Below are 27,727 nucleotides of genomic sequence, written 5' to 3'. Positions count from 1 at the left end.
CAAAACTTATTTATACCTTAAAACTGTAATTAGGCTCTGACATGACTGAAACAACAATTAAAACTTTGGAACTGCCGCAGATGTTTCTGTGGCTAATCTAAGTTCATGTTTGATCTCCTCATTATCTCTGTGACAGTCATAAGGATTAAGGATTTGAGGTGAAGATTTAAAATAGAATACAGAAAGTCTTAAAAGGAACCACAACTTTGGAAGCTATGGATAGCTTATCTTTCCTTGTTTTCCTGAGCTTTGGATGATTCATTGAGCCAAATGTAAGAGCATCATTCCAGGCTAGCTGAGTTGGAATCTTTGAGGTCAACCTTGTATATCTGTGTGGGGTTTTTTTTTGTTTGTTTGTTTTGTTGTTGTTGTTTTTAAACAAGGTGTTTATTTTATTGATTTTTTACAGAGAGGAAGAAAGAGAGGGATAGAGTTAAAAACATCGATGAGAGAGAATCATCGATCAGCTGCCTCTTGCACACCCCCTACTGGGAATGTGCCCACCATCAAGGCACATGCCCTTGTCCGGAATCGAACCCGGGAACTTTCAGTCCATAGGCCGACGCTCTATCCACTGAGCCAAACAGGTTTCGTCTACATCTGTGTTTTTTAAGACCCACAGGTGACACTGATGGGCAGCTAATGTTGAAAACCCCCCATTTTAAAGAATATATATTATGTAAGTGGTACCATGTCAAACTCCAAAAGAAAAGAGATTTTTCTTTATGCTAAGCAAAGTAAGCCAGCCAGAAAAAGATAAATATCACATGATCTCACTCATTTGTGGAATATAATGAACAACATAAACTGATGAACAAAAATAGATCCAGAGACAGAGAAGCATTGAACAGACCGTCAAACCTCAGAGGGAAGGCAGGGGAGGCTGGGAGGAGAGAGGTAAGAGATCAGCCAAAGGACTTGTATGCGTGCATATAAGCGGAACCAATGGACACATACACTGGGGGCGGAGAGGGGTGTTGAGGGCATGTGCTGGGGGGACTGGGAAAAAGGAGACATATGTAATACTCTAATCAATAAAGAATAAAAATTAAAAATAAATTAAAAATAAAAGAGATTTCCAAGGAAAGGTAATAGCTAGTTCAAAAGTTCTAGGTTAAAACATTAAAGGATCCAAAGATGCACGTGTTGGTTAGAGCACCAGAAGATGGGAATACTGTTTGTCCAGTATTATCAGGGAATTCCACACAAGTGTCTGTCCCATAGACCTGAAATTTACTTAAATTACTAAAAATTATGCAGTTTACACCAAATCTTTCTCTCGTTGAAGGGTGTCACAGAAATGCAGGGCATGCTTATCCTCAAAAAACAGAATATCCTCAATGTACCCAGCTAACTACAAATCAAGAAAGAATGGACTTAAATGCTTTATTTGAAGTCTAAACCATGCAAATAAAGAAAGTGTAATTCCAATAGCAAATCCCAAAGGTCTTCCTAGAGATGCTGTTTGATTTTGGACTTACAAAATAAGAGATTTTCGACAGGTAGAGAGAGACAGGGAGGGAGATCTCTAAGGGAAGAGCATTGGCAGACTCTCAGAACCAAGAAAGTTCAGGTATGATCAAAGGATGGAGAGTTGCTCCATTATCTGGGCTTAGGCTTTTCTCCTGGGAAGGAGAAAGGAGGTAGTACAGAGAAGCACAGAAGGTTTCTGAGCTGAGGAATCATGGACTAAGAGATGTTCTTTGAAGAAAACACTACTTTTCTGATGCTGTAATGTACCGCACTGATGACTCCAGGGCTTTAAACAGCTTTAAACAAACGCTGAGAAATGCTGAGAAGGGTGAGCTGATGTTTCTTCCAGATCTTTCCCTGCTGTCAACTGCCGTTTATAATTCATTGTAAACTAGAAGTTGCCAAGGGAAACTAACAAGTCACACTTAATCCTATAATTGAGTAAACAAGCTTGAAATCCAAGGTGGTCCCAGCCAGCCTCTTCAGGACTAACAGGCACCACGGGGCCCTGTATTAGCTGTTTGCTTTGTTCTATTTTGCTTACTTTTCAGAAAACTGTTCCACGGAATTCTCTAACTCCTGACCAACTAAGAAAAGTGACCTATACATTGAACTGTCCTGTTACCTTCTAGGAAAACAAAAGCCCTTTGGAAGGGGGGCTCCTGAAGGCCTGGCACAGCCTTGGTCCCCATAGCCCCCAGCTCCCTCGGAAGGCTTGGGGAAGAGCTACTGCAGAGTGAATGGCTAACAGGTTTGCACCTGCTCATGCTGATGCCGGGCCAGGAAGAGGGGGACAACATGCACAGAGTCTCCTTTCAAGGGGTCTATGTTCTTCATGAATATGTGTTTCCGCATCTCCATGTCTTCTATGTGCATATGTATTTTATATACGTTTCCTATTTTAACATACATGTGCTTTTCATACAGATAGGAGCCGTGTTGCATCCTTCCTTAGCACTCTGCCACGGTGTGTGCCACCTGAAACCTCCACACACAGGAGGAAGTCCTTGAAAAATGGCGTGGGGATTTGTCAGCCCTCCTTCAGCCTACTGGTCCTCAGTACTTTTCTATCACTGTACACCTGGGGGCTGCGGTGGCACCCCCTGAGAAACAGTGACTCCGTGTAGCGGTGGCCATCAGTAGAGAGGACAGACATGCCCCCCCCCCCCACTCCACCTCACCAGGAAAGCAAATCAGACAGGACAGGGAAAAGGAGGGGAGGAGGGAAATGAAAAAAGGCGATATAAACACAGCAGTGGAATAAAATGCCCCAAATCCTTCTGCCATGCACCTCCCAGTACACTGAGAATCACAGTATAATGGAGAATACGGCCTTTGGTGGGAAGAAGGGCCTGGGTCTAGTCCTAGCAACACAATGATCAGCTGAGTGATCCTGGCCATCTCATGGAGCTCCTCTTAGTTTCCCTTTCCTCTTCTGTAAAATAGGAAAAAAAGTCACAGTAACTATCTCACACAGTTGTTTGGAGGATTAAGTGAGATTAAATTACATAAACTGTTGGGTCCAAAGTCGAACACAGGGATAATGAATAGATGGCGGCAGCAATTACTGTTAACAACCAGCCAGGTAGAACTGAACTGCACTGGCAGTGCCCTTAGAATTAAACTAGAAGCTCAGCACGTGAAATTGCTGCCCTGCTCACCTGTGTGTGTAGCCCTGCCCACCCACACAGGTCTTTGGTCATTAAGGTGGTAGGGCCACTGGGTTTTTATATTATATATGCTTCCCACGGAGGGCATGGATGCTAATCAAGCCTTTCAAGAAACCAGGTGGGACACGTGGTACAGGTCCAGCTCCCACTGGAGTGGCCCCACTCAGGCCTAGCTTCATGGTAAGGGGGTTGTGGGAGTCAGGGCAGAGCATGAGGGAGGCGAGTCCTATGGGAGTGAGGGGTAGGGGCAGAAGCAGGCCCACCACCAAAGCAATCGGCGGCAATGTATTTGCAATCACAGCTAATATTATCTTTCCTCTCTAGGCTCTTCATGAACACTCAGAAAAGTGGACTCAGCAAACTAACAAAGTGGGGGAAACTTGATGCTGATTTCCTTAGCCATGAAGCTGGGCAGTCATATATATGCTTAGAGCTAAATGGTGTCCTGAGTGCTAGCCAGGTTCACCAGGCAAAGAAGAATTTCCACTTGGGATCAAAGCCATCCTCAGCCACTCACGGCAGTCTCATACACCGAAGGCCCCGGGGAACCATGATAACTGGACAGCGTTCTCCCCGACAGCACAGCTACAGAAGCCATCAGGAAAGCCAGTGGCTATGGAGTAGCTACCGTATTTTTCGGACCATAAGACACTCCGGACCATAAGACGCACCAGTTTTTAGAGAAGGGAAATGAAGAAAAAAAGATTCTGAAACAAATAGTGTCCTAAAATATTTTATGTGCATTAAAACCCAACATCACAGTCATAAACACATGTAATCAACCCTGTAAAGTAAACAGCAGCATTTAGAACCATTTTAGAGCCAGGCAAGCACACAGAGAGCACACAGAGCCGGGCAAGTAAAAAAACTTTTTTTTTTAAGTATATGTGTAGGCTATGTTTGGACCATAAGACGCAGGGACTTTTCCCCCCCACTTCTGGGGGGGGAAAAAGTGCATCTTATGGTCCGAAAAATATGGTATGTCGGGTCCTTCGTGGATAATTTTGTTCAACTCTTTTATGATTGTACTTCGATTCTGCCTTTAGAATTTCAGGTTCCACCTGCCATTATAACGTGTATATATTGGCCCTTTTTCATTTTTCTTGAACTTACCTTGTTTTAAAAAATAATAGCTCATCATGACAAGGTATGCTACTGTCCAATGAACAGAGCAAGGGAGCAAAAACAAGTGCCTGAGGGCCGCTGAGGACTGTGAGAGGTCCCATAGTTGTTAATTTCCTCCTCTATTCAGAGCTCTCTCCCCTCAGAGCATGTTTGGTCTAATACTCAGAACATATGCACTCTGCTTCTCTATTTTGACAAACAACATGTGAGAATAGCCAAGCAAATGGGAAACATCGCTATTCTCCTCATCTATTATGTGACAGCTAATAGTGCGTAGGCTCCGCTGCACCCGTTCAGTCAGAAGAGAGAATACCATTCACTCAATTTTGAATAGATTGTTATCCTTTCGAAATTAAGGAAAAACAAATTAAACCCATTATTTCCATGGAACCTAGAAAAGGACATTTGGTCTCTCTCTCCTTTCAGAAGAGAAGCGTGGAAAAGCTCCTGTCTGCGCTCAGGGAAACACAGCCAGCGCTTGGACAACGGGCGAGAAGCAAGCGTCCAAGGACAAACTGTTCCTCTGCCACATCGCCCACTGGGAAATGAGGCCAGGACGATGACCGAAATACAGAGACGGGGAAAATGCCATTTGAACAAAATAACCAAACACATACACACACACCAAAACAAGATAAAACCCCAAGGTCAGCAAGGCATTATTCCCTTTAAAAGGAAATGTTAGCTCTGTTTTGGGAGACAGCTGAATTAAGATTCCACATAACATCCTATGCTGTAAATACACTGAGTGGCCAGATTATTATGATCTCCGAACGCATAATAATCTGGCCACTCAGAGTGTGTGTGTGTGTGTGTGTGTGTGTGTGTAAGCGCATTAGAGGCCCAGTGCATGGATGGAGTCCAGCCAGCCTGGCCAGGGGGAGGGGACATGGGTAGTTGGCCAGCTTGCCTGCTGGTCGAACTCCTGGTTGAGAGGACAATTTGCATATTAGCCTTTTATTATATAGGCTATAAACTGAGTGGCCCAGATTATTCTGCATTCAGAGATCATAATAATCTGGCCACTCAGTGTAAGTCCCTATAGTCAAATATAGAGACAAAAAAAAGGGGGTGGGGATGAGGGCAGATATTGCATCATATTTCCTTGGTATAGCAAAAGAGAATATATTGAGTATTCTTTAAAAGTCTAAGGTAGGGGTGTCGAACTCAATCAGAGAAGGGGCCAAAATCTAAAATCCAGCCTAAATCGCGGGCCGAATGGTTTACTGAACAGTCATAAACTGTCATTGTGATGGAAACGCAGCGGAGTGCAGTGATGACAGCGCGGTGCGGGCCACATTGCAAGGCCTGGCGGGACGGATTTGGCCTGCGGGCCTTGTGTTTGACACATGTGGTCTAAGGCATGCTGATGTAATGACGATGGCCCTTGGTCCCACTGGTTTCCTGCCATCAGTTTGGTTGTTGCAATGCCTCCCAGGCCACCTACTTTCATGCTGTTTTCAGAGAGAACAACCTAGGTCTTAATTCTGAAAACTGAGCCCCAGAGGCTGCAGTCTGCTTCATTTGGGACAAATTAGGTGTCTTATTTTTATGACACTCCTACAAACTAAGAAAAGCATATTAATTCTCGCCAGTCACAGAGTCACAATTGATGGTTTAAAAATATGGCCACTATCATTCATAGAAATGCCTTCCAATCTGGCACTTCCGGTTACTTTAAGGTTCACTGTTTTCAGCTACAGGAAAAACATGGCAAATACCTTAAGAGCAGGAAGCTCTACCTATACTTCCTTTCCATCCTTACTCCCAATAATGTAACGTTGGCAGAGACTTCTAGCAAGCGGGGGGTGGAGACATGGGAAGGTGGATTTTAGGGGTACCTATAATTTTACTTCCCCCATCTCAGCACCCTCTTCTTGTCAGGTGTCTTGTCAACTGGAAGCTATTGTTGCTACTGCTTTCACTGTGCATTCTTCTTTCTGTGCTGCTTATTAAATACCTTGAGGGGAAACGTCTCAATTTATTTCAAATATTCATGTGGAAAGGAAATAAAATTAAGCTCCCATGATATCAGATTTGGAAACACTTCAGAGTAAAGAGGAAATAAGCAATGGGGCTGGTGAAAAGTCTTATGGAAAAATACCAAGGAGAGAGAGGTTGTCAGTCCTCCTCCTCTGCTCTTTCCCATGCGAGGAACTAGCTTTTGACAACACCACATCAAAGGCACCGATGTTAATCAGCAGGGGGGAAAGTTAGATCAAATAATAAGGTTAATGGCAGGCTATGACAGCCTTTCTTTCCTAACGAATATTTTTTTAAATGCCTTTTAATACACATCTTACATAGAGTATACTACAAAGGATGCCATAGGCAGAGTCCATTTTCGTCTTCTTTTTGAAATTCTTTATTCCCAAATCCAGTTAGATACATCATTTTCTTTTGTGGTCAAACCCTAAGTCATGTTTTCAAATACTTTCACTTTAAGAGCCTACACACCAACCACCTCTGAGCTTATGACCCACACAGATCCTGAATTGGAATGAAATGTACCATTGATCTTAAGAAGAATTAATTTAGCAGTTTGCCCAACTGGGGTACTTATTATAAAAGAATGTACTTCATTGTTCTTTAGTTTGCTATAGGAAGTCTTTTTTTCTTTTTTTCTTTTTCTTTTTTTTCCCAACGTGAGTATATGATTTTCAAGTCTATGTGGGAAAGATAATCCAAGAATGCTTAGGGCAGAGGTGAAATCAACTGAGATGCCTTCTATTTATACCAAGATGACCAGACTACTCATGGCAGTCCCAACTGTTGGGAAACAATCATTACCTAAGGCACATGTGTCAAACACAAGGTCCAGCCAGGCCTTGCAATGTGGCCTGCACCGCGCTGTCATCACTGCACTCCGCTGCGTTTCCATCACAATGACAGTTTATGACTGTTCAGTAAACCATTCGGCCCGTGAGTTAGGCTGGATTTTAGATTTTGGCCCCTTCTCTGATTGAGTTCGACACCCCTAACCTAAGGTATCAACCACAGAGGAAAAACATTGTATGTGCTCCCAGTTTAAGCTAATTCTCTAAAAGTATATCACAGTGCTTTGCCTACGACTCTAAACTACCTTAAGGAACCTGCTGTCAGGATGTCTGCCACATGAGCTGCCTTATTGGCATGGACTAAATAAAAGAAAACATGCCTACGTCTGGGTTTGACCTTGCCAGCACAGTGGAAATCTTCTGACAATGGAATGCCATGCATGCAGTTTTGATAGGAGTCTTTTAATGTGGTATTTTTTTTTTTTCCAAACTGCAGATCACTACCCATTGAATGGGTCAGTAAGTCAACGTAATGGGCTCTGACCAGCATTTTTTTTTTTAAATGAAATAAGACTAGAATAGAGTAGAAATTATTAGAAATGTGCATAGTAAGGGCAAGCAATGTCTCATGAATTTTGGTTTCAGCTATAGTCCTTATTTTACATATTCCAACGAGATGAGGCCACTTTAGCTCTACTCAGAACACAGCTGTGGAAGGAAGAATCAACAGCACATGAAGACAGATCCACTGACAAATGCAAACGTGCCTTTCCACCAGATAACAAGTTGCTGCAGCTGTTTAAACAGAGGCGAGAGGTAGTTTCCACGAGGGTCATTGGTTTTCTCAGCCACGGTAGCTTGTTCCGAAACCTAACGTTAGCAAAATGAGCAATATGCTTGGATAACTGTGGGATACCTTACTCAATAGGTGATGCCATAGAACATGGACACTTTCTCACTAGAAACCGCCAAAACCAGATCTCCAATAATTATTCTTAAATGTGAAGTGTCCCCTTACTCCCCCTCTCTACCCCCCCCCCCTTTGTTCTTCAACACCATTAAAAACCTTGGCACATAAGGAGGTATAAAAACAAAAGTGCATTTGACAGTTTTTAGAGTTAAGATAACACAAGACTGCTTATTTTTTTGGCAATGTGTGTGTGCCCATGTACACACATGATTATATATGCACATGCTTTTTTTGCCACTGTTTGACAAAAATGTCATATTTATATAAGCTTCTGTATCTTGCTGCTCTTACTTCAGAATTCATACTACATTGTAGCCAAATGGTACAATTATAAGTCATCCTTTACCACAATGCCTTGTCTAGTCTCATTTCTGTAGATTACTCTACATGCATTTTACCCAATTCCAAAATATCTTTGTTGGGACTTTAAATGAAATTACATTAAATATAGTTAATTCATCTACTGAAGTTTTATATTCTTCTTGGATCAATTTTGGTAGTTTATATTTTGCTATGCTTTCTCTAGTTCAGGAGGTCAGAAAATCTGGCCTACAGGACAAATCTGGCCCTGTCTATTTTTGTAAATAAAGGTTTATTGGATCATGGACATGCCCATTTGTTTTTATGATGTCTGTTTTTATGGGTCCTTCAAGCTTCAGTGACAGAATAGAGTGTGACAGAGACTATTTGACCCACAAAACTTAAAATATTTGCTGTATGGTCCTTTATAGAAAACGTAGATCCCTGCTCCATGTTTACAACCTATTTTCCAAAAGGTTGTACATGGGATTTTCCAGCTTCTAAGATTTCTTCAAGATTTTAGTTATCTTTCCTTCTTAATCTCTAACTTTGCTCTCTTTTTTTCTAGAAATAGGTTCACAAGAACTTTGTATCTTTCCTAAAATGAACTTTTGAATTTATTTGTCCTTTCTGCTACTTTTCTGGTTGCTGTTTTTTATTTTACTAATTTCTGCTTCCATCTTTTAAAATTCTCTCTTATTTTAGTGTATTTTTTTCTAGTTTCTTATTTTTAACTTGTATGATTTATAACTACTCTGTGTCTCATATTTTAGAGAGTTCTTTCATTATTTTCTAGATACTTCAGAATTTTCATTTTTACTTTACATCTGACCCAAGCATGTTTCTTAATTTCCAAGTTGCTAAATATTTTCAGTTATATTTTAATATTTATTTCTAATATTGTTGCACAATAATTAAAGAATTTGGTCTATGAAAGCTCTTCTGAATGTTTTACGGTATTCTTTAGACCAAGTATTTCAGTCATTTTTCTAAGTGCTTCATGGCACCAATGGAGTTAGGATAAGAAAATTAAGATCTATATAAGGTTTTAAAATATATCCTGTTAATTCCATTTAATTAGATGATTCAAGGCTTTTTAAAAATATATATTTTATTGATTTTTTTTTTACAGAGAGGAAGGGAGAGAGATATAGAGCTAGAAACATCGATGAGAGAGAAACATTGACCAGCTGCCTCTTGCACACCACACCCCCTACTGGGGATGTGCCCACAACCAAGGTACATGCCTTTGACTGTAATCAAACCTGGGACCTTTCAGTCCGCAAACCGACGCTCTACCACTGAGCCAAACTGGTTTTGGCGATTCAGGGCTTTTCTATCTTTACCTACCGTGTTTCCCCGAAAATAAGACATCCTCCGAAAGAAAATAAGACCTACTTACAGGTTTCCTTCTGAGTGAAATATAAGGCATCCCCCAAAAATAAGGCCCCCCTAGGCTAAACATGAGAGATTTGGTCCACTGATTCTGAAAGAAATGGAGTCACAAGAAATTCACCAGGAAATTCAGGAATTCGATTGTTAAGATGATGTTTCAGAAGATGACATGATTGTCATTGAATAAATGAGTAAATTCTTGATACTGTAGGATTCATAGTTTGTCTGGTTTGTGTTGACAACTACTGTACTATCGTACCGTATACAGGTAATAAATTTAACAATAAATGTGTACCGTATTCTTCTTCATGGAAAAATAAGACAGCCCCTGAAAATAAGACCTAGCTTATCTTTGGAAGCAAAAATTAATATAAGACACTGTCTTATTTTCGGGGAAACAGGAAATTACCTACTATTTACTCAGTAAAATACACCAGTATACTGAATTATTAACTGTTCTCCCTGCAATTGTGGTAGCTTTTAATTATGGATTTCTAGTTGGTATGCTAATTGGGCATAGAATTTTATGACTTTACAAACTGTGCCTCTTTCTACAGTTTTATGCTTTCTTACTAATTTAATTATTGTTCTTCAAGTTTTACTTTGCTCTTTGCCTTGAGTATTTTTGCTTATCTCTGTGTTCTCTCAACCTCAAAAAAGCTAAGTTTATTTCTTATAGCAAAGAATCTATGTTTTTATTTTTAGGCCAACAGTCTCTCCTTTTATGTAGGGGTATTTGTACCTTTTATATTTTAATGTAACAACAGTATATTTGACTTTTTATTTTATATTTTTAATTTAGCCTACTCCTTTTTTTCTCTTTACCATTTTGCTGGCTTGGTAGAATTTCTACCCATTCTTATCTTTTTCTTGTTAATTTTAAAGTTCTACCACTCTTTTCAATTCTATAAGCAGTTGCCTTCCCTTCACAAATACGTGTATTGAAATATTCTGAAAACAAAATGCCTAATGCTAATAATCAATTACAAATCAAATGTTTACTCTCTTATACAAATGAAACACCAATGATTTCTTCCTTCCAGAAACATTATTTTTACATTGTCTTCCCCTACATCTGTCTCCACTACCAAGCCCCCGTGAGGCTGGCTTCCTCCGAGCCAGAGGCCCATGAGGCTTGGGTTAGGTCAGTCAGAAGCAGCCCTGGCAGCTAGAGGCTGCACTTCAATCACCTCTGATGTTCCCAAAGCTAAGCACAGACTTGAAGGCATCAGCTTTCTGTCAGGAGGTCTCCAGGCCCCTCCTCCCCCACTCTGCTCCCCAGCTTCATGGTGTGACCCACTCGTTGAGCTGCTGCAAACAGGAGCAGGGGTAGCACAATTCTGCAGCCAACTGCAGGTGCAGCAGCTTGGTGACAAGGCAGGTCCCGAAGGAGTGGCCTGATCCCAAATGCTTCTGAATAGTAGTCATGGCAGCAGCAATGAGGTGCTCCCGTTCTGGGGAGTAGCTGAAAGAGTTGTTCTTGAAAGCTTAGTCCAGAGTCTTCCACTTCAGCCATACAGTGAGTCTCTGGCCATTTAATATGGCTCTGGAATGCCTCCCTGTTTAGAACAGGGGGGTAGATTCTGTCCTCTGTAATTGGGCCCCAAGTTTTACTCTCCCCATTAGAACGCACAGCTTTTACTGGGATAACAATTATTTCATACTTTTGGTTTTAGACAAAGTTTCCCTTTCAGTATGTCTTTCCTTTTCTCTATTAAATATCTTTATATAGATCTTATCTTACATATTCCCAATTACTATCATCATTTATTTACATTTAATCAATATCTGAGTGTCAAATTGCTAGAGATTGGCTTTGCAGGAAAAAGATGGTTAAACCTTGATCCTTGTCGTGTTGTTCTGTAGCCACCTTTCACAGATTTTATAAATGTTTTATTCTCATACAATCCAGTGATGTTTGGTTCCTTGTCTTTGTTAAAAGCTCTTCCCTTAAGATCTTTCAGTGGAGTCATATGGAGAAATATCAGGAACATCAACATGTGCTTCTAATCAAGGCCGTTCACTGGGCACTCTTCATCTACCGATATGTCTTTCCAATATTCCTATCCTATCATTTCTAACTATAAGACCTGGTTCCAAGCTCACCCCTGTGTCTGGTTCTCCTGTCCAATTCTGGGCCAACCTGGGCCACCCTGGACCTTCTAGATGCCCCAGTATTCTGCATGCACCATATTGCTGCTTTCCAAATATGCCTTTATCCCTCTTTTCATTCCTTTTTCCTTCATTCCTGTTTATTGTACAAGGACTGATTCGATTGAAAATTCCTCAAAAAGGGGGAATTTGTCTTTTCGGCTGCTCTCGTTGTTTATAATATAGTGATTGGTATAAAGTCTCAAAAATAACATTCCTTGCATTCTTAATCCCCACAGTGTGTGTGTGTGTGTGTGTGTGTGTGTGTGTGTGTGTGTGTGTTCGTGTGGTCATATCATATGTGGTATAAAACACACATACAGTCTTAACCGGTTTGGCTCAGTGGATGAGCATTGACCTGAGGACTCAAGGGTCCCAGGTTCGATTCTGGTCAAGGGCATGTACCTTGGTTGTGGACACATACCCATTAGGGAGTGTGCAGTAGGCAGCTGATTGATGTTTCTCTCTCATTGATGTATCTAACTCTATTCTTCTCCCTTTCTCTCTGTAAAAAATAAATAAAATATTTAAACACACACACACACACACACACAATGCACACAGTGATTTTTGAGTAGTCAGTGCACAAACTACTCAAATTACCCAGGCCTCCATTTACTCCTAGTGAAACGGAGGCACTGTCACCTACCACATAGTTGTGTTTGGGTGATTAACTGGGGCCCTGTAGGGCAATGCCTCCTTAGCAGTTGTCCAGGTACCGAGTAAGGAACTTGTAGGGATGATGATGTCTGATGGCCAAGCCAGTGCTCTTCCCATCCTGACTCCCTCAGCTGTTCTCAGCCAAGGTAATGCAATGTTTTCTTCTCTTAATGTTCTCCGCAAGCAAGAGGGGTCCTTTCAGACGCTGCACCCAAGGCCTGGACTGTCATCACATCCAGATGGCAGTTCCCTCCCGTCTACTTTCAACTACCTCTCAAAACCACCCCCTCAACACTCCTCTCCTGACTGTTACAGAGGGAGCCTCTTTTCTCTACCTCCCTCTCTCCAAACATGCGACTCCTACAGAACTCTGCTCACGACTTCAGCTCACGACTCCTGAACAAAGGTAGCTTGTATTTATACGTGGTCAAAAGTGACAGCATGGTGCAGCTGCTGGGGCTTGCCTACTTCGCCTGCATTCTGTGTGCTTTTGATGTTTGTACATTTGCCTTAGAGAAGGCACAGTGCTGTTTACATTGATTTTTTTTTTTTTCCAATGCCCAGCCAACGAGCATGCTTTGACAAATAACGGCTTAATAAAGGCTCCCAGCGGTGACTCAGCATGGATGCCTACCTGTCTTCCCAGGGTCTCTTCATCATTAGGCTTCACTGGTTTCTATAAACTGCAGCTGCCACAGGAGCACAGTGGTGCCCTTGAATTGGACAGATACCATCAGGATGGAGGCTATCCAAAGCCAACTGTTTGCAAATGAAAAACTGCCCAAGAATCTCCCTCATGTCCCACAATCAGCGCACCATCCAATAAGGACTAACCCCAATTCTCCTGAGAAATCCTGGCCTTTGACATTGTGGGAGAAGAGAGAAACTGCCCGAAGACCGATGGCTTACACCACCCAAGATACACTGAGAAGGCCTGGATGTTCACAATTATCTATGCTGACACCTTGTAGCATCTGTTTCAGTTCATCAGTGTAGTCCCAGAACCTGTACATTGCCTAGCATACAGAAGACTTCACCAAATGTTTGTCAGTAAATAAATATTATCATAAAACAACATATGCTTCTATCTAGGTCTGTCCTCAGTGACTAGTAGGAAACACCCAAATTCTTTTTTTTCCCTTCTTTTTTGGCAAATTATTTTATACATTTCAGTTAGATAAGGAAACTCCTCCTCCTACTAACCATGTGGTGAATGTTCCAACATGCTGCTCCAGTAAATAGCATTAGATTACATTTCTGAGAAGACATCAGCATTGCACAAAATAGGTTCACCTATGTATTTTTTTTAATCTTAATTTTTGGAAGTATTACATATGTCCCCTTTTTTCTCCCATTGACCCCTTAGAGCCCCCTCAAGCCCCCTGCCCCAGGCCTCCACCACCCTACTGTCTGTGTCCATGAGTTATTCATATATGCATACAAGTTCTTTGGTTGATCTGTTCCCTCCCTTACCCTCCCCCACCCACCTCCACCTTCCTTCTGAGATTCCACAGTTGAAACACCCAAATTCTTTAGCTATTCATCCTCTGGTATTTAAATCCCATGACACCCGTTAAGTCTCAGTTTGGTTGCTTCTCTGGAAAACAGACAGCATGTACTAATAAGGTAAAATAGCTAGTTTGCCTCCACACTAACACTGAACTCCCAGACTACCTTAGTTCTTTGTTGTACTAAAATGTTATTTCATTTTCAGGACTAAAATGTTATTTCATTCTCTTGGTTATTCCTAATTTTTCCTGAAGAGATATCTTATTATATTCAGACTTCCTAGCTTTCCTGAATTTTGGTCTTGGCATTGTTACTTGGGCTAATGATATTGATCACATATTATCAGATTTGCTAATTGCTACAAGTTAATTACGACAGGGTATAAATCAATCAATCAATTATGACATCATATTCACTACTTAGTTCACACTTAAGAGATGCCATCTCTGAGTCTCTGAGCAGCTGCCTGCGATGAGGAGCCTGAGTGGGATGACCCTGGGAGTTTGGGCTGCACTGTTCCACTCTACACATGCGCTGAGGGTCTACTTGGGTTACCCAGGGCTCTCTACACTGCAGTGATAAATGAGAAGCTCAACAGAGCTAGAGGCATGGTGTTTTTCCTCTTAAATTTCATTGTCTCCTGGAGAACTAAAATTGACCAGGAAAGTGACTGGAGAAGTGTACAAATTGCAAGATAAAATCAGGTGAGATGCCTGGAATTCAGTCAGGTATGTCTGTGAAGATTGAATGGTCTGAAGAATATGAAGGAATGCAGAGTTCCCGCAGAGATCTCTACAGTTGGGTGAACAATATGCTTTTGTAAGAGCCAAAGAAATACAAAATCCACTCAACTGATGTGGGATTCCCTTTAGAAGTGATGGAGTGGTGGACATGGCAATTATAAGCTCAAAGTATTCACCAGGGTGAAGAGCAGCAATCTAGTCCCAACCCAGCCGCAGTGTGTTCAGAAAGCCATGCCTCTCTTCTGGAAAGTAAGTTCAGATCAAGTCTCTGTGCAGAGGATCAATCCCAGAGAGATGTAGAATCACCTTCCACCACTCCCCCCTCTCCCACACTCACAAGCCCCGTCACCAATTTATTGTTCTCCTTAGCATTTACCAACATCTAGTACACTACATCATTTATTAATCTACATTATTTACTCTTTTTCTCTTCCCTAGAATATGAACTTCCCAAGGACAGAAATTTTCATCTTGGTTGCTTGTGTTTTTCTGGAAGTGATATTTTAGGTATTTATTGAGTGAAGCACTTAGATGCTTTAGGTAATTATTGAATGAAAAAATTAATAAAACCAAAGGTACAGAATTAGTATATTTGTGGGAAGGCATCTGAATATTTGGTATTTTTTTAAGAACATCTAAAATAACAAGAGCAGAAGTCTAAATTTGTCACTAGAAGCTTTTCAGGATACGCAGAAATCTTAAGCATGCTGCTAAGCAACTGACACCAGGATCTTCAAACTCCTGCCCTGGGAGCACAGCCCTTTCTCCATGGCTTTGCATTCCGTCAGCAAGGCTGCACTGCAATACGCTACATCCCAGCCGCAAGATACAGAAATAACAGCTGCTCGCCGATCCCCAATCTGGGCCCACATGTCCAAGCTGGGCACGGTGAAGAAAGTTCTGTAACTATTATCATTCAGTTTCCTCATCTAAGGTGAGAATACTAGTAACATTACCTCCCTCATGACTTTGTTGTATTTATTAAGTAGCATAACCTTTTAAAATATATATACTTTTATTTTTATTTTTTATTTTTTTTTTTTTACTGATTTCAGAGAGGAAGGGAGAGGGAGAGAGAGATAGAAACGTCAATGATGAGGCACTGGAGATTGAGACATTACCTGAGCATGTGCCATGACCTGGAATGGAACCTTGACATTCTGGTTCATAGGTCGACACTCAACCACTGAGCAACACTGACAAGGCTAAGTAGCATGATTTAAATTATATATATATATATATATGTGTGTGTGTGTGTGTGTGTGTGTGTGTGTGTGTATGTATGTATATTGATTTCAGAGAGAAGAAGGGAGAGGGAGAGAAGGATGGAAACATCAGTGATGAGAGGGAAATATTGATTGGCTGCCTCCTGCACGCCACACACTGGGGATTGAGCCCACAGCCTGGGATGTGCCCCAATCAAGAATGGAACCATGACCTCCTAGTTCATAGGCCGATGCTCAATCACTGAGCCACGCTGGCAAGGCCTCACTTAATTGTTCTGACCTTCCATTTTCCTGTCTATAAATGAGTTAAAAGTAATGGTACCTATCCCAAAATGTTCACGTAAGGATTCAATAAGAATGCATGTAAAGTTCTTGGCAAGTGCCACTAAAAGCAACAGCAAGCATTTATATAGTACTTAGCCCATGCTGAGCACTGTTAAGAACATTGATTGTATTCACTTGTTAAACCCTCATTAGAATCCTATGATGTAGGTGCTATCATTACCCTCACTTTGCATATGGGAAAAGCAAGGCCCAGAGAAATGAAGTAACTTGTTCAGGGTCATATTAATGGTGACATTGGCAGGATGAGAATTCAGGCAGTTTGCCCTGATTCTGGAATTTTAAACACTGTCCCTCTGCCTCTCAACATTCCGTGCTTGTTGCATCTCTGCTACTACTATAGTTGTCAATAAGTAGTTGTTGATATATTTATTTGACAAATCAATACTTGAGGAAGTACTCATTTATTATTTACTATGGCTCACTAAGTAGCAAGTCTTATCCTAGTCCACAAAAATGAACCCTCTTGCTTCTCAGTCTTATAAAGCAACTTTTCTGATTCTGCCCACCAAGAGTATCAAGCAAACAAGGTGTACATTAGGGAAGGCAATTCAAAATAGATTCCCATATTCTGTAATATCTATCATTTGTATGATCACATTTTACAATAATTTTAATTGCAACTATAGGAAGTGTGGCAAATGACCAATTTCTTTTTTTTTTTTTTTTAATATATTTTTATTGATTTTTTTTTTTTTTTTTTTTTTTTTTTTTTTTTTTACAGAGAGGAAGAGAGAGGGATAGAGAGTTAGAAACATCAATGAGAGAGAACCATCAACCAGCTGCCTCTTGCACACCCTCTATTGGGGATATGCCCACAACCAAGGTACATGCCTTTGACCGGAATTCGAACCTGGGACCTTTCAGTCCGCAGGCTGATGCTCTATCCACTGAGCCAAACTGGTTTCGGTGCAAATGACCAATTTCTACTTATGTATACATGACTACTACTTTAGAACTTCTATTTAGCAGGAAAATAAAACAATAGGAGGTAGCTCTGAAGGCAGTAAAATGTTCTTAATAATACTTTTAAAAATCATAATGTATAACACCTCGCTCCCATGTTTAAGGCTTGTAATTACATTCACTGAAATTTGCAGAAGAATTTGTGTGGGGGGTAGTCTGATCCCTATATATAAATATAAGATATTTTGCCTGTTACTAATCAGCAGGGGAAGGAAGGATTATTTTGTTGTTTTAAAACAAAAAAACAAAAAAAATTTTCACAAAGCAAGAATTTGTTTTCTATGCAATATTAACAAAAAAGATAGAATTGCATTTGTTTTATGATAGAGCTCCATTCCTTGCTTCATTTGCTGTCCTTATCCTCCTTTACTTTATTTCTTCTATTTCTAATTTACATTATCTTGCTGTGTTTCATATTTCTGTGTAAACTGCCCTAAGTTCTTCCTGGAACAAGATGAGGCAAAACCAACATCCTGTGAGCAAAGTCTAATGTGAGGTCTGCATGAATTTTCAATCAGGCAGGATTAATTTGACACATATTCCTGGGTTTCTGAGGACCCTGAGACTAGCATGTGTGAATCTAAAGGGTAGTCACTGTAGCAGGCTGAAGAGCAGCCCCCAAGTACATCCATCCGGCCCTAATCTCTGGGACCTATAAATGCCACTTTATGTAAGAAAAGGGTCTTTGTACGTCGATTGAGTTGAGGATCTGGAGATGGGAGGATGATCTTGGATCATCCAGGTGGGCTCTAAATGAAATCACAGTGTTCTCAGAAACTGGAGGCCGAGGGAGATCTGAAACAGACAGCAGAGAAGGCACTGGGGCACGAGGCAGATGCCAGAGGGATGCAGCCAATGAATGCAGCTGACAGTCCCCGAAAGCTGCAAGAAATGGATTCTTCGTGAGAGCATCCAAAGGAGCGAAGCCCTGCCGGATACCCTGATTTGGGTCCAGTGAGAGTGATTTTGGAATCCCGGCCCCAGAACTGTGAGAGAATACATTTCCGTTGTGTGCAGTAATTTATTACAGCAGTCATAGGCAACGAATACAGCTATTAATCTGAATATATACAATGGGATGAGTGGAAAGAAGGTTTTTCTTTCAGCATTAAAGACACTGGTAAGGACAAAGGCAAAGTTATTTCCTAGAAAAATGAAATATTGGAAGATAATTTTAAAAGATAGGGAACTTTTCATTTTAAAGCCCTACACGTTTCAGGAAAATGCTAAATTCCTAACCAAATGTCCTCTCCAACAGGTGATTATATTAAAGCAACATTCTCTAGTTCCAGGAGAGCAACGGGAAAGCTGGCATCCTGCGGGCCCCCATTCCACCTTGCTCTCCGGCCCTCCTCGCAGAATCGTGGTGCCCATAAGCCCACTTCTGAATGTTCTGTTCTACCAGCTTCCCAAAATGTGTCCCTGTTTCACCAAAAGTAACCTTTTCTTCCACAAAGTGAAGGAGTCTGTTTGCAGAATTTCACTTTGGGAGCAGGTTCCGGGACTGACTGCGGTCCTCACTGAACAGGTGCCAGTGATGGCCACAGCATCCGGTTGGTCTCTGGGGAAGGACAGGGGCGTCGCATCAGCAGCTGCCTACTTACCCTCACTCACCTCTGCTCTCTCCAGACCAAGAGGCAGAGAGACAAGCCGTCCTCACTCTGGGTAATCCTAACACACACTGTGCTGATGACACGAACCTGCACAGAGGACTCTCTCAGAGTCTAAAAGTCCATTTCCTTTAGCCAGAAAATAGGCCAAGTGGAAAGAAGATTTCCTCTTTAATATACACTATAAATGCCTTGTGAAAGGTTTTCTTCTTAAAGAACTTTAAAAAGGGGGGGGGGGCACTTAAAATGAAAAATGTAAAGTACTGAGGAAATAAGAATTTAAGAGGTAAATATTCACCTGGTTGTAAAAGTATAACATTGGAGCCTGGCTCAGTGGTTGAGTGTTGACCTATGAACCAAAAGGTCACTCTGGTTCAATTCCAGGCAGGATTTCGGCTAGATGTCCAGGAGGGAGGTAGGCAGGAGGCAGCTGATCTCTTGTAGATGTTTCTCTCTCTCTCTATTCCTCTTCTTTCCTCTCTCTCTAAAAATCAATTAAAAAAAAAAAAAAGTATAAAGTTGGAGTCAGCCTCCTTCATATGAATCCAAGTTATTTTTATTTTCTTCCGGAATGCTTTTTAAATCTGTTCACTGTCCTCTCTGTGGCTGACCATCACCCTAATACAGGTGTCCCTAGGAATGCTTCATCTGCCTTTTTCACTTGTCCCCCCCACCCACCCACTCAGCTCCCGCCCCTGCATGAGGGGGAGGGGAGGAGTGGCAGAGAGGGCAGGGGACTAAGACTTTCTCTTTCCTCTAAAGGTGGTGTCTGTGAGCAGGCAGGGGCACTGAGCACCACCTCTGCCCCTCATTCCCTGATTGCTTTTCCGGGGGCGTATGTACATCCTGCACGTCCCCCCTCTCTGTGGACGGGGCACAAGAGCACCACCCACTTCAGGGGGCTGCTGTGAAGAAGAAATGAGTCAGCACACGCGAAGCACCGAGAGCAGAAACGGGCGCAGTAACGAACCTCGCTATTGGGGTTATCACCCACTGGAAGACTTTCAGGCCCCCCCTCTATCCCCATCAGAAACGAAGCTGCCATTTCCCACTGATCAAGTAACTCTCAGCGTCACGCCTGTCTCTTCAGGAAGCAGGAACCAAACCTGTGGCTGCTTCTCCTCCAGGGCACGGTGTGTGGCAGAGAAAGGCCCCGCGATGTTTGTTAGGTCCGTCTCTCAGGTAAAGCAAACCAGTGCCCCGGTTCCAGCCTGCAGCTTCCTCCAGCTGAGGAAGAGCAGGCCCTGGAGCGCTTTCAAACATACCCATGGCTCGCCAGGACCAGGATTTAAAACTCTCCAAATGACCCCCAGCTGCAAAGCAGGCTGGAAAGCCCCCGGGTGGCTCCCTGCCACCTGCTGCCGTTCAGGAGGGAAGGCCTCCCTCGGAGCTGACCTCTGCTCTGGAATTTGCCCAGTCTCAGGCGGAGGAGGGGGGTGGGGGTGGGGTGGAATTCTCCTCTCTTATTTGGATAATGGGCAGTTTTATGGACAGGAACTTGGCTGACGGGACAAACAGAAATGGTTCGCCCTGTTCAGACCAGGGTAGTCCTGGCAGCAAACCCCTGGATGGCTCCTGTCCCCAAGGCTGCCAACCAGCTCTCATTCAGGACACTTCTGCCTCGAGGGCGAGCCACAGGGTCATGAACCTCCAATCTACAATATCTATCTATCTATCTATCAATCAATCTATCTATCTATCTATCTATCATCTATCATCTACACTGTAGTATCTATCTATCTACCTACCTACCTACCTATCTTTCTTAAAAGCCATCACTGAATCACCTACATTGTAGTGTCTGTCTATCTATCTATCTGTCTATCTATCTGTTCTGTCTGTCTCTCTATCTATCTTAAAGGCCATCACTGGATTCCCTATCTATCTTAAAAGCCATCACTGGATTCCCTACACTGTAGTGTCTGTCTGTCTATCTGCCTGCCTGTCTGTCTGTCTACCTTTCTATATGACTTAAAAGCCATCACTGGATTCCTTATACTGTCCTGTCTATCTGTCTGTCTATCTATCTAGCCATCACTGGATTCTTTACACTGTAGTATCTATCTAACTATCTATCCATCCATCCATCCATCCATCACTGGATCCCCCACTCCGTAGTGTAGAAGGCAGGTGCGGTGGTTGTTTTAAAGGCTGAAGAAAGCTGACCTCCACCCATCCCTCCCAGGCGCTGCTCCCCAGGTGACGGACCCCGGAATCAGCGTTCTTCTCCCAGGCTCCCCACCCCCCACCCCCCCACCCCGGACCCTCCTCCTCTGCTCCTCTCCAGCCCGTTTACTCCCGTCCCGGCACGAGTCCGAGCGTGACCCCGAGACATCAGGACGCGCTCCGCGAGGCCGCCGCGGGCTCCCCCAGTCCGCGCCCCGGGGTGGGGCGCTGGGCGGCTGGGGGGGGGGGGGGGGAGCAGAGGGAGCTCCGGGACCGCGGGAACCCGGGGCACACGTGCCGGTCGGTCGGTCGGTCCGGCTGCAGATCCGCGGGCGGGCAGCGCTCTCCTCGCCGGGGGAAGGCCGGTCCCCGAGAGGCCGGCGTGTCCGGGGGGAGACGGGGTCCCCGCGGAGCCGCCGCTCAGCCCGGATCGGGAGCCGCGCGCAGGACGCGAGCCCGAGGCGAGGAGCCCGCGCTCCCCGCCCCCCGCCCCGCGGGAAAGGGGGCGGCAGGAGGCTCCCGACCCGGTACAACAGGTCCTCGGGTGCTCGGGAGGTTCGGGAAGCGGGACGACCGGCCGGGGGAGGGGGAGACCGTCCCCTCTCCACGGAGCGCCGGCCTCCCGGCCGCAGCCCCGCACTCCCCGGGTTTGGGGCGCAGGCACCCCGCACTCCCCGGGTTTGGGGCGCAGGCACCCCGCACTCCCCGGGTTTGGGGCGCAGGCACCCCGCACTCCCCGGGTTTGGGGCGCAGGCACCCCGCACTCCCCGGGTTTGGGGCGCAGGCACCCCGCACACCCCGGGTTTGGGGCGCAGGCACCCCGCACTCCCCGGGTTTGGGGCGCAGGCACCCCGCACTCCCCGGGTTTGGGGCGCAGGCACCCCGCACACTCCGAGTTTGGGGCGCAGGCACCCCGCACACCCCGAGTTTGGGGCGCAGGCACCCCGCGGACTCGGCGGGAGCAGAGGGCGGACGTGCAGCGGCACCGGCCCGCCCGGCCCGGGAAGTTGGGCGACGCCGGAGCGGCGCTCTCCGCTCTCCGCGCCGCCCGGGCTGCCCCTCGGGGCGATGGGCGATCGGACCACTCACCTTGTGCCGGCGCCTCCATGGCGGCCGGGGGCGGGGGCTGAGCGCGGCGGGACCGGCTCGCAGGGATCCGGGCCCGGCGAGGGCGCCTTCTCTCTGCCCCGGAGCGCGAGCGGAGCGTGCGGCGGGAGAGGAGCCTGGGCAGCCGCCGCCGGCCGCTTCCCTCTCCTCCGCCCCTTCCAGCGCACCTGGCTCCCCGCGCCCGGGGCGCCCCCTGCCGGCCACGCGGGGCGCTGGGCCGAGGGCGCCCACTGCCGGCCACGCGGGGCGCTGGGCTGAAGGAGCTCCCTCCAGGCTTGGGGCGTTCTCAGCCCAGAGAAATGCCTACCTGGCTCAAGCGGGCCCTGACCTGGGCTGTGCCAACGCGAATACCATGGGAGAGGAGAGGAGAGGAGGAACTCAGTATGACAGTTCCATTCGGAGGCCCCCCTATTCCCTACCGAAGAGCTTTATGCAAATTCATAGCTGAACGATTATTGCTCCTGGTGGAAATGCCGTGTGATGTCTGTTACCCCCGGGACCCCACGTTTTTGTCAACTGGCCAATATATATATATCCTTGTTTTACGTGTGCTTCTGTTTAAAGATATCTTAACATATATTGTTGGTTAACTCAGTGGTCGGCAAACTCATTAGTCCACAGAGCCAAATATCAACCGTACGGCGATTGAAATTTCTTTTGAGAGTCAAGTTTTTTAAACTTAAACTTCTTCTAATGCCACTTCTTCAAAATAGAGTCGCCCAGGCCGTGGTATTTTGTGGAAGAGCCACACTCAAGGGGCCAAAGAGCCGCATGGGGTCAAGAGCCGCAGTTTGCCAGCCACGGGGTTGACTCATTGACATTGAGCTCAGGGCCAACAGCATTGTAACTCATTGTGCATGACATCGATTGAGCTTTTTAAACTTAGGTGTTTTGTTCCTGGGACACTAGAAAGCACTTCAGCACTATGTTTTCCGGGCCATTTTAAATACCACACACACACACACACACACACACACACCCCAAAGGCACAAAAATGGTATATTTGTAGTCCGTGAAAAGGACACTTCACAGTATGAGAGTTGAAATAAAGAAGGTAGCGGTTCACCTTGTTTGACCTCTGCTGGGAGGGTATGCCTCTGTCTGACCGGAGTTTTCAGGGCTCTGCCCACGTCTGGGAATAACCATGACGTTCTGTATGGATTTGAGGACATGAATAAATACATGGTGAGGAGGTAGAGTCACAAATATGGGCCTTGCAAATAACTGAGCCCCTGTGTATGTGTTTTCTAATCCCAAGACCCATAGGCCATGTCTGTAGGTTGGGGAAGCAATCCTACTTTCAAGAAAAGACTACTAGAAGCTTGTAGTTCTGGTCCACGCCTGGCCTGGCATGGTGACTGTAGGAAGCAGGGCTCCGGGGAAGGTACCCGCTGGTGTCTCTCCCATGCAGGCCTTCCACTGTCACAGAGCTCCCCTTTTCTCCACGTCTACACCAGCCTCATCCGCCAAGTGAAATGGACTGTTTACTGACATTTGGCCTCGGGTTGCCTTTTTTTAAGTTGTCGTTCTTTCTTTCTTAAAATAGATGGTAAAAATCTGTCAGGGTGAAGTGACAGTCCCATACCGAGCCCCCCCATATACCCTACCGAAGAGCTTTATGCAAATTCATAGCTCAAAAACTTCATGGAATAAATAATGACCTAGCCAGTAGGTTCTAGTTTATCCATGCCCAAGTTACTGTCAAAGTACAGACTTAATAAACATGAATGGACTCTTTTTTTTTTTTTTTTTTTTTTAATTAATGGGCTCTTAAATCTTGGCTTGAGAGGAGGAACACTCGTGATTTCCTGGCACTTGTAAAAATGCACCAGTGTTTCTTTTGTGGTGTTCAATAAACTCTTGATTCGTAATCATGGCCATTAAAATTGGTGTATAGAACGGCAGGCATTAGGGCTTTTTCATGGATTTTGGTGGCAGTGACCATGGATGCATCAAGTGACAGATTAGAGCCAGTGATTAAATCAGTTTTAGAGTCTATCAGTTGTTCTGGTCCCCCTGTCCCCCGCCCCCGCCCCCGCCAAATCCTGGAAATTAAACACCAGGTTAGGCTTGACTCCCAGCTGTTAAAAGAGCTAAAAATAGTCAATGACTTTCCAGCTTGAGTCAGCGAACCTTCATCCAAACTCTGACTCATTTTTCTGATTTACAAAAATTTAGGCTACCACCCCTTAATATCTTTCATCATTGTTTATAATAATAAAATACTGATATTCACTCAGAAGTACTTACTGAATATCCTCTGGGCCGGGAACGGTGCTAGATGTTAAGGATTTAGGCGAAGGGCCTGTTCCTTTTTACCCAGGGAGTCCGTGTCTGGGGAGAGGGGAGTCAGGCGGGAGCTTTGGAAAGCAGTGCGCCGTGCTGAGCGCTGTGCTGGGGTGAGCCTGGCGTGTGGGGAAGCGGGGAGGAGGGTCTCCTCACTCATTCTGCTGAAGAGGTCCAGGAACATCTCTTTGAAGATGTCTGCCTCCGCTGAATCTTGAAGGATAAAGAAATGAACCAGGTATGTTGCATCAGCCCACAAATAATGGCTCAGCCAAGGGGGACTAATATCCTTCCTTTTTCCTTGTCACTTAGGATGTGAATTTTCTTAACTTCTTTGAAGCTTAGTCAAACAGTCATCTACATCCTCTGTTCTTCATCTTTGTAACCACCCCTGCAAGGGGCAGGTGTGTAAGCTGATGCAATCCCAGCCCAGTCCTGCAGAACTGAACTTTCTGCAGAGGTGCGGGTGCCGTGGGAATCATAAATGCCCAAAGGGAAGGCAGATTCAACAGTCACTGTCTGAGAGGGACGAGGAAAGGACAGATAAGGTGTGCCGCTCTGGCGCAGGAGTGTTGCAAGCACACTGAAGGAGAACGTGGGCTCTGGGGTCCATCCCATGCTCACACTGAAAATTACTGTGTGACCCGCAGCAAGGTTCTCAGCCTTTCTGTGCCTGGGCTTCCGCCTTGTGAGGCAGGGTGCTGTACCAGGTGCTAATGGATGGTTCTTTCCCTCCCAGCCTACCGGTGCCCGTGTTGCTAGAGCAGTGGTCCCAGCCCCCTTAGACGTCAGCACCACCCAAGGGGCTTAGGACATTTCTGACATTTCTGATACCTGGGTCCCACTCTCTGATATTCTGATTTGCTTTGTAAAAAAAAAAAAAAAAAAAAAAAGGAAGAAAGAAAGAAAGGAAGGAAGGAAGGAAGGAAGGAAGGAAGGAAGGAAGGAAGGAAGGAAGGAAGGAAGGAAGGAAGGAAGAAACCGCCGAAACCTGTTTGGCTCAGTGGATAGAGCAGCAGCCTGAGGACTGAAAGGTCCCAGGTTCGATTCTGGCCAAGGGCATGTACCTTGGTTGCGGGCACATCCCCAGTAGGGGGTGTGCAAGAGGCAGCTGAATGATGATTCTCTTTCATTGATGTTTCTAACTCTCTATCCCTCTCTCTTCCTCTTTGTAAAAAAATCAATAAAATATTTATTTTTTTAAAAATCAAAAAAATGTCCACCTAGGTAAACAGAAAGAGACAAAGAAGAAGGAGAAGGGAAGGAGAAGGAGGAGAAGGAGAAGGAGGAGAGAAAGAGAAAGAGAAAGAGAAAGAGAGAGAGAGAGAGAGAGAGAGAGAGAGAGAGAAGAGAGAAGAGAGAGAGAGAGAGAGAGAGAGAGAGAGAGAGAGAGAGAGAAAGAGAAAGAGAAAGAGAAAGAGAAAGAGAAAGAGAAAGAGAAAGAGAAAGAGAAAGAGAAAGAGAAAGAGAAAGAGAAAGAGAAAGAAAAAGAAAGCAGTTATAGCACAGACTCCAACACCCCTGCTTCCAAGGAGTTGGGGAGGGAAGAGATGTTTGGAGGAGAGGTTAGAGCTGTGTCTGTCTGTGTGTTTCTCTTGCCCTCACCTACCTTACCCTCCTCGCAGCACCGAGGACCCGGCTTTGAAAGTTCCCTTAGGAACTTCTTTGAGAAATGTTAGGAAGGACAGCGAGCCTGTCCCTTTGTGCTTCCCACCTTTTCAGGTGGTGTAGGATACCCTCTAGGTGTTTCCCTGAGCCCCGTGTGGGGTGACGAAGTCAGGAGAGAGAACCAGCTAGTGGCCCACACTCACAGGAGGCTGGAGAGAGACCAGGAGAGGGAGGGGCAGCAGAGTCCCTCAGGGAGGTAAGGGGGCTGCACACAGGGAGTGGCAGTGGGGAGCTACATCCTGCTACAGAGCTGGGCAAAGGCAATGGGAGACTTTGCTGGGGTCCTCCCAGTCCCCAGGAGAACCTGGATCATGTCTCCTCTTCAAGTCCACCCGCCAGAGGGTGGGCTGTGGAGGCCAGAAGAGATGGGGGCTGCCATCTTGCCAGTACCACTGAGGCAAAGAGTCAAGACATGGACGTCAGAAGAGTGTAGCTTGAGGCTGTAGGGTTCAGACGGAGTGATTGTGCTCTTAGAGGCTAGGACTTAGCCCAATCTCTTTTCCGGAGAGAGGGAGCTAAGAGGATTGAGAAGATCTCACTTACATTGACCTTCAGGCTGGAATGGGACCATCCGGCAGGAGGAATCTGAAACGCAGGGAAGAAAGCAGCCCCAGGCCTGCACCGGTCGGTCATGTAATGGTGAGCATTTGGTTTTCTTGGATTTCAAAACCTGTAGTTTGAGAAATTGACTATTTTCAAAGTGACTGTATCTCTTTTGTTTGTTTGTTGTTGGGTGGTTGTTGTTGTTTTTGTATTTTTTTTCTGCTTAGTGTTTATTCTGCTTCTGTTCAAAATGTTCAATTCTTTCAGTAGCACTGAGAAAAGAAGTGTGTTGTCAAGTTGGTCTAGGCCAGTGCAGGACACAGCAGGGGTGATGTAAACAAGGAAACTCCGAGAGAGAAGCACAAAAGGACAGACATAAAAAGACAAAGGCCTCTTTCGCACCATTAATTCCTTCATTACAGTAGGGCTTTCCCATTTCTTAGAGGATTTTTGTCTTGTTTTTTCAAAGGCGTGATGTCTTCACAGCTCGGGATCTCTTATGCTGACCAGCAGGCTGAGCTTCCTGAGGCTGTCCTTGCCAGCACTTGACCTTTAGGTAAATGGTGTTAGCACAGCATCCTCATGAAACAGAAGCAGAAAGTCAGGTGTGGGCTAATTCTTTTTTCAAACACAATGGGTCCTTCTGGGTTAGAGAAAGTCCACATAGAATGTCACAGGGATTATTGGTAAAGTCCTCGGAGAGAGTTAAAGGATGCAGGAGGCTCGTTTATTTTTGTAAGCAGAAATCTGTGTGACATCTGATGACAGCACACCCATCTATTGTCCATGGTCTCAGGACAGATCACAAGCAACACTGCAAAAGGGCAAAGGATTGTTTACTGGCCACCATAGCTGTTTCTAAAACTTCCAACCAACTTTCACACTCTGAAATAAGCTACTGGTACACTGGGTTTTAAATGGATCTGATAGACAATCCAAGTTGATCGTAAAAATTGTACAATAATAACTTACCAAAGTAAGCTCTCTTACACCTGCTGATGTCAAATTCAAGGGCCTGGCTTGGGTAGGCAGGCCTGTTT

The 27,727-nt window shown here is 44.7% G+C and overlaps 1 protein-coding gene across 19 annotated transcripts in view; it reads right to left on the bottom strand.

Annotated features, from left to right (window-relative positions):
- Positions 1-22,353, bottom strand: part of TPD52L1 (TPD52 like 1) — a 56,493-nt gene extending 34,140 nt beyond the window's left edge. For 7 of the 19 annotated variants that reach the window (XM_036413248.2, XM_045572707.1, XM_045572706.1 and 4 more), the window contains exon 1: positions 22,173-22,351. In XM_036413248.2, the coding sequence (XP_036269141.1) occupies positions 22,173-22,191 (19 nt within the window). In that variant the 5' untranslated portion in view covers positions 22,192-22,351. Of the gene's footprint in view, positions 1-22,172 lie in introns of all 19 variants that reach the window. The other 12 variants (XM_045572699.1, XM_045572710.1, XM_045572701.1 and 9 more) reach the window with 5 other exon arrangements.
- Positions 22,354-27,727: the final 5,374 nt, after the last annotated feature.

Source organism: Pipistrellus kuhlii, unplaced genomic scaffold (assembly GCF_014108245.1).
Source record: "Pipistrellus kuhlii isolate mPipKuh1 unplaced genomic scaffold, mPipKuh1.p scaffold_m20_p_5, whole genome shotgun sequence".
Taxonomy (NCBI): domain Eukaryota; kingdom Metazoa; phylum Chordata; class Mammalia; order Chiroptera; family Vespertilionidae; genus Pipistrellus; species Pipistrellus kuhlii.
Note: the sequence above shows the minus strand (reverse complement) of the source record. Positions and strands in the feature narration are given on the sequence as shown.